Raw genomic sequence first — 7,705 nt, 5'->3', positions numbered from 1 at the left:
GCGGGCTGGGGGCGGGCGCGGGGAAGCGGCCCTCCTTCCCACTTCCCCTCCCGGCAGGTTGGACGCAGGGAGGGGGCCGCGCGGAGACAGAGGGAGGGGCCGCGCCGCCTTCGAGTGCTATTGGAAGACGCGACCATCCGAAGCTGATAAATAAGGGGCCGGGCCGCGGCTGCGGGCCAGGTTGAACGCCCCGACCCGTGCGAGGGCCAGGTCAGCACCGGCCCCGCGAGGCGAAGCGAGGCGACCCCCGCGCAGCCATGGCCTCGCTGCTGGGAACTTACTCGTGGCCCGAGGGGCTCGAGTGCCCGGCACTGGAAACCGAACTGTCGGATGGGCTGTCGCCGCCGTCCTCCACTCGCCCGCCGGGGGACAAGGGCTCGGAGAGCCGTATCCGGCGGCCCATGAACGCCTTCATGGTGTGGGCCAAGGATGAGAGGAAACGTCTGGCGGTGCAGAACCCGGACCTGCACAACGCCGAGCTCAGCAAGATGCTGGGTGAGTAGCGGGCGGGCGAGGGGCGCGGGCAGAAGCCGCCTGGGGAACGCGCGCCGAGCGAAACAGGACCTGGCGTGTGGGGACGCGCGGGAAATGCGAGCGCCCCTGTGCCCGCGAGGCTGGCATCTGTGCACGCGTGGGTGTGCTCGCGGGGGCCAGGATTCAGAGCAGGGACACCTTGGCAAGACTCAAAGTGAAACCGCGCGGCCCGCTGGGGTTGGCCCGGCAGGTCCACTCTCGAGGACGGGAGCGGAATTGGGGTCCCTAGAGGACAGACAAGGCCTGGCAGCATTCAGGCCCCGGGTCGCCAACGCAGGCGGACCCGCGCGCTCAGATAGGCCGGGACGGAAACGCCGAGACGAGGTGGAACGCCTGGCGTTTGCTAGTAATACCGGAGTGGGAAACTCATCATTCCCCAAGCGTTACCACTGGCACCAGCACGGAGGGAGATTGTAACTTACTTATTAACGAATATTGTGAAGCAAGACCTTGCGGGAACCCATCCCTGTTTTGATTATTAAAGCAAAAGCAAAAATAATAAAAGATAGATAGATAGATAGATAGATAGATAGATAGATAGATAGATAGATAGATAGATAGATAGGTAGATAATAAAAGTCTGCGCAAATAAACTCCATTCCAGACCTTCCCTCTCAATCGCAGGATTTTAGATTATTTGTTCCTGATGTTTAGGGGCCAGTGAGGGTCTGTCCTGGATCCCAGGAGGTGTTGGTCCCCGAGTGATGATGCAGTGTCTGGACTGGGGACAGGGGCGCCCAGAGAGAGGATATTAGGGCACGTCGAAAAAGCCGGATTTCTCATCGGGGTTTCTTGTCTCTCTTCTGTCTGGAGCTGAGCACTTTTCAACTCCTCCCTACTCCTAACTTCTTTAGCCCCTTCGTCGTGGGGGTTTTTTTTTTTTTTTTCGTTTTAATGGGTGGAAACCTTTCAAAGTACTTTGTGTGTGCAGCGGATGCCAAGCCCTGTGAGGAGGGACAGTGTGGTCACCCGAAGCTGTCTCTGCCCTCCCCAACCACTCCAGGCCTAGAACGATTGGAGCCGTTTTCCTTTTCGTTTTTCTTTTTCCGTTGGAGCTCTGGGCTCTTTCCGGATGCGAACCATGGAGCGAGGCCCCGGCTTCTGCTGGCTAAAGCCACAGGCCCGCAGAGAGGGTCCCTCCTGCAGTCTGGACACCCTTTCAAAGCAGTTGCTGGAGTGCTGGTTTCAAAGTGCCTCCTACCCACAGGCCAGCCTCCCCGCTCGCTCTGCCCAGGACATTTCAGGGGGGACCTTCCTCCCTAAAAAATATTTAAAATTGTGTTTTACACTGTGTTGGCAAAAAGGCAAATACATTAATATATACAATAAAACATTTTCCTTGACACCTGAATGTTCAGATTTTTTCTCAGATTGCTAAAGAAACGAGACACTTTTTTTTTTTTTTTGTGAGCCCTAAAAGTTTTTTGGTGAGCCCTAGATGCTGTGCCTATTACTCAAACAGAGCTCTTGTGACCAGGATAGAGTTGGGTGTCTGTTGCAGACCCAGGAGAACTCAGGTTGCAGAGCCTTGTGGGGGTGAGCCTGCCTGCTTCCAGGGAAAGGGTAGGCAAAGGGACTTGGGTGACAAATGCCTCCTGTAAGCTGATCCCTGCTGTCTATTTGCACTTAGGCTTTCCGAGGTTACAGTTCATTTTGCAGGAAAGACACTGATTCCTTCCTGCTTAACCACACAGCCCTTGGCACTGGGTGAGGGAAACCAACCTGGTGTTGCTTTTTTAAAATATGAACTTTCTAATCTATTCATAGGGGAGCAGCAGGATGACCTAGTTGCACCCCCATGATCTTGCCCAGCCCTTTCCTTTCTGACCCAGGCAAAGAAAGGACTGGATGTGAGAGTCCCAATTTTTTTGACTATAAGTTTTCTAATCTTTAACATTAAAAACTTCACCCAGTAGCACTAGTTTGATTTTTTTTTTTTACACATTTTGAATGAGAAAGCACATAAAGGCAGCTACATGTTTAGTGGCATTTAAAATGAACCTATATTTTATTAATACTGCAACATCCAGATACAGTTAAAAACTAGAGTCACATTTTATAATAGTCAGTCCACGGGCAGGGTGCGGGGTGTCTGGATCTTGGGCCTCCTGTAACAACTTTGTAGCTTCAAGCCCAGGCTAGGAACTGAGGACTACCCCCAAATCTGGAGTTCCTAACACTTTTCAAGTTGCCCTTTTAAGTGACAGCTAATTATATTAATTGTCGACTGTCAGAATAGTTATATAGACTTTCATCCCAGGAGGCAGAACGCCTTCAATAATCACCCTCCTCCAGCCCCCTCTGAGGGCCTAGCGTGCAGAGTCAGCCATCGCAGGCACTGAGGGAGGGTGGCCATACACACATCTCTGTACTTGGCCCCCTGCAGAGGGCTCTCAGTGGGAGATGTGGTCCCCGAGCCTATCCTCCAGGTTAGTGGCTCTCAAACTTCAGGCAACATTAGAGTAATGGGGAAACTTGTCAAAATTTTAGAATTCGAGTCCACTCTAGGGGGTAACAATCTAAGGGATCCAGACGTGACCTTCAGAAAAGGTTGCTGCAGCTGGAGGGATGTACAAATGCACTTTGAGAGCTGAAAAAGAGACACTACAGCAACTTATAAACAACACACAAGCAAGTAAGGAGGAAAAAGAAATACAAGTGAAACCAACATTTTAGCACCAGTGGGATACGTGTGTGCAATGCTTTTTAAAGAGAGAGTTTTGAGTTGGGTTGCATCACTATATATTTTCTAGTGAGTAAAATAGTGACCTGGGGAAGTTAAGGGTTTTGCTTCTGTATGGAAAGTCAATGGTCAAGCAGGTGTCCCTGCCATGGTCAAAAGGTCCTAAGTAGATGGCTGGAAGCTGTAGCATGCGTGTGTGTGCGCGTGCATGCAAGCATAACATACATGGTGCAGGCAGATGCTAGTGTTCTGGCCATGGTCAGGGTTCTTCAAAGAGCCGGGTTCTACTTGACCTTCAGATGTAAGGGATAATCATCTGTTACCTACTAAGTGAGATCCTATAATATACTTACATCTGTGAAACGTCTGACTCAGCCTGAGTTCCCTCACGGGAAGGCCTGTGAAGTTTATGCCATAAATAATATAGTATCATTTCCCGAGAAACAGTGATAATCAACGAAGACAGAAAGTTTTCATAATTAGAATTGCCTGTCCAAGGGTAAAAGGAGCCCAAATCAGTGTTATGGCTGTCACATATTTTTCTCCTGTGGCTGAGGCTATGTCAGGTGGGCCTTTCCCTGTGAGTCCTGCATTGTTTACATGCTCGGGTTATCTGGTGGCTTTTGTATGAGAAGTGATGTGACTGTGTGTAGTTGGCTTGTGGTGGTTTTGCAGGATGCAGGCCAGGAAGGTTGCGTTGGCCTCGCTGCAAGTGCAGGATCTGGGCTGGGAAGAGGGTTTCGAGGAGCTCAGTGTCTTCCCCGCCCTGGGTGGAGAGGGGAAACCACCTATGGGATGGGGGAGGGCGCGTGCATGTGTGATGCGTGGAGGCACGAGTCTGGGACAGGTGCAGCCACCGCGCAGATACTGAAAGTGGCCTTCTCTGACTTGTGTGAGCAGGAAAGTCGTGGAAAGCGCTGACGCTGTCGCAGAAGAGGCCCTATGTGGACGAGGCGGAGCGGCTGCGCCTGCAGCACATGCAGGACTACCCCAACTACAAGTACCGTCCGCGCAGGAAGAAGCAGGCCAAGCGCCTCTGCAAGCGCGTGGACCCCGGCTTCCTCCTGAGCTCTCTCTCCCGGGACCAGAACGCCCTGCCCGAGAAGCGGGGCGGCGGCCGGGGGGCACTGGGGGACAAGGAGGACAGGGGTGAGTACTCCCCGGGCGCCGCCCTGCCCAGCCTGCGGGGCTGCTACCACGAGGGGCCAGCGGGCGGCGGTGGCACCCCAGGCAGCTCGGACACTTACCCATACGGGCTGCCCACGCCTCCGGAAATGTCGCCTCTGGACGTGCTGGAGCCGGAGCAGACCTTCTTCTCCTCCCCTTGCCAGGAGGAGCATGCGCACTCCCGCCGCATCCCCCATCTGCCCCGGCCCCCTTACTCCCCTGAGTACGCCCCCAGCCCCCTTCACTGCGGCCACCCCCTGGGCTCCCTAGCCCTGGGCCAGTCCCCGGGAGTCTCTATGATGTCCACTGTACCCGGCTGTCCCCCGTCTCCTGCCTATTACACCCCTGCCACCTACCACCCTCTTCACTCCAACCTCCATGCCCACCTGGGCCAGCTCTCCCCGCCTCCTGAACACCCCGGCTTTGATGCCCTGGATCAACTGAGCCAGGTGGAACTCCTGGGGGACATGGATCGCAATGAGTTCGACCAGTATTTGAACACTCCTGGCCACCCAGACTCTGCCGCCGGGGCGGTGGCACTGAGTGGGCATGCCCCAGGCTCTCAGGTGACAACGACGGGCCCCACAGAGACCAGCCTCATCTCCGTGCTGGCTGATGCCACCGCCACATACTACAACAGCTACAGCGTGTCATAGATGCCAAGGCTGCCCGCCCACCCCTGCCTCGCAGCGGCCACTCTCCTTTCTGCGCACTGAGCAGAGGCGGACTGCGCCGTGCTGCCGCCGGTGGGCAGGTGTGCACAGCCCGCCCCAGAGAACCGGCTTCTGCTCATGCCAGTGCTCCCTCCGGGCCCCTTCCCAGCCCGCCCCACTCCCTGCAGCCTGCATTTTGAGTATATTCCTTCAAACGAATTTTCACTGGCTATACCTGGGAATAAGGCAAGGTAGTTGCTGAAAGATCCTGGTCCCAAGTACCATTTTCAACGACCTTTCCTCCCTGTCCCCATCACAGAAACAAATGTGTGAAAAGCCCAGCCGGCGCTCTCACCTCTGGCTCCTGACATAGTCTTAGCGAGTACAGCCCGCCTGATCTTTAGATCTTCCAGGTGGGGAGAGCCCTGGGCTGGGACTCAAGAGAGCCAGGATCTTGGAAGGGCTGGCGACACCTTGACTGGCCTCTCCTCCCCTTCCAGCCTGTCCTTCCATATATGAAGTGGGGGACAGATGACACCTAAGATCCATTCTTCTCTGGGGTTTTCTAATTTAGGATTCTCTCAAGGCTAACTAAAAGGAAAACAAAGTTTGACTCAGTACACTCAGTAAGGTGTAACCTGTGATAATTCCGCGTGGGCAGCTAAGGAAACAGGCTTTCTGCACTCGGGCTGCCTTCCAAAATGATCCTAGTCTTCTGAAAGGACTCTTCCAGTTTGACAAAAAACAGTCATCTCGATTTGGGAAATTAACCACTAAAGTTGACGGTATCATTGAAAATGAGATTGAACCCAAGCTGTTTCTCTAAAAGTATATTTTTTAGGTAAAGTTTTTTTTTTTATGACACATTTCAAGAGACTATACACAACCTAAATATATACAGTGTGTGACACACACAGACACTTTCACGCACACCCTTACTTTCATGTATGTGCAGCCTAAATCAGATACTGTTGTTGATATTGGCTGCTTGTCCACTCCCTGTTCGTAATGACCCAAAAAGCAGGGGACCTAAAAAAGAATTTCCTCCAATCTGAATGTGTCGATTTCTTGAGCAAAGTTTTAGCACACCCTCCCCTCTGCAGATGCAAAAGGAGCTTTCTTCCGGCTCTTTCTATCTCCCTCCCTCCTTCCTGGGATTCTGCATCCCACACTCCATCCCCATCCTTTGCTCTTTCTCTACCCCTGAATTGACCACTAATTCAAAGATTCCCCTGACTTCAAAATTTCAAGCCTGATCCTCATGGCTGGGATGGGAATTCGTCCTCCTCACCAGCCAGCTGGTTCTTCCGGTAACATCTTCAGCCAACACTTCAAAACAACTTCCCCACTGCACTCTCATAGTACTTAATTCCCAAAGAACAAAAATGCACTGTGATTCGGAAAATGTTTCTGAGCCTTGACCCCACCCCTAAAACATTTCCGTCCTTCTCTCAGACCTCCCTTGAAGGAACATACCTAAAAGTGAGTGAAAAGGCAGTAGTTTGTCTTTTGATGTCAGCATATTATTGCCCGTATGAAATATGTAAGTGTTTTATATATTCTTCTACTATTTTCACCTTATATTTTGTATTGTTGAAAGATCCTTTTTTTTCCTTCCAAGGAGACTTATTGTAAAATCACTTATAAGATATGATTAATCTTTACACTATTACTGTATGTGACGTTTGGTAATAAATAGTAAATCGTTGACAATATGATTGACTGGTGCAGTTCAGAATATGTATTAATAATCTTGTAAAACATGATCGCAGACATTAAGCTAAACGGTTCCGTTTTTTGCTAAGAACTACACACACTTTGGAACAGTGGTGGATGTTATTTTGTCTAAAATATTTAATTTAAATAAATTTTTTTTTTGTACCATGACCATTCTATCGTTTGAAATCTAGTTTTGCAAAAAGAAAATGTTTCCAAGTGAGGCATAGATATTATACCCAGTGCTACTTATAGTTTTGGTCAAAACGTTTTCTATGTCGACTTTTTTTTTACTTTAAAAAGTTGTCATCTTGTAGATGTGGCTCATTTTATGAGTTATGGTAAAGAGAGAAAGCATCGTTATTATTAATATTGAAAGAAAAGACCAATTCCTAGCCTACCTGCAGAAAAATTTCCTCCCCAGCCTGACTTCACACTTATGAACTAGAACCGGGTATCAATTCAAGATAGGAAGTTCTGCCCATTTATTTGCTAACTTAAGGCTGTTATATATTTTTCCTTCTTTTGGAAATAGCCTTGAAAAATACCTGGATTACCTTCTTTACTACCTATTTATGGATGTAGTAATAACAACACACGCGTGCTCTCAGAATTTGATGGAATGTTGTGGAGAAGGCAGAGGAGTACACGGATCAGCAATTAAAGGATGTAACATCTTGTGAGGTTTAGGATTGAAATGCCAGCCAAAAAGTGCCTGGAAAAAAACTGCTGATTACTCAGTCCCCATGCAGGTCACCCATGTCTGGCTTTCTTCTGCGATGAAGCAGTTGTAACTTGTTCGAATCAAGGGTAGTCTTGTGTTCTCTCAAGCCCTCTGGGCCAAGGAGTGGGTCTTGGAACGACCCAACTGGGCATACGTCCCTCCTTCAATTTTGATCATAATCTATAGTCATTACTTTAATAGCACTTTATAGGTGTAGGGAGTTTTACA

At 50.2% G+C, this 7,705-nt stretch overlaps 1 protein-coding gene across 1 annotated transcript; it reads left to right on the top strand.

Moving 5' to 3' along the window:
- The first annotated feature begins 100 nt into the window (after positions 1-100).
- On the top strand, positions 101-6,924 carry SOX7 (SRY-box 7). The gene is made up of 2 exons (XM_011359434.2): positions 101-495; positions 4,118-6,924. The coding sequence occupies exons 1-2, from the start codon at positions 258-260 to the stop codon at positions 5,038-5,040; spliced, it is 1,161 nt and encodes a 386-aa protein (XP_011357736.1). The 5' UTR covers positions 101-257; the 3' UTR covers positions 5,041-6,924.
- The last annotated feature ends 781 nt before the right edge of the window (positions 6,925-7,705 follow it).

Source organism: Pteropus vampyrus, unplaced genomic scaffold (genome assembly GCF_000151845.1).
Source record: "Pteropus vampyrus isolate Shadow unplaced genomic scaffold, Pvam_2.0 Scaffold47, whole genome shotgun sequence".
Lineage (NCBI taxonomy): Eukaryota > Metazoa > Chordata > Mammalia > Chiroptera > Pteropodidae > Pteropus > Pteropus vampyrus.
Note: the sequence above shows the minus strand (reverse complement) of the source record. Positions and strands in the feature narration are given on the sequence as shown.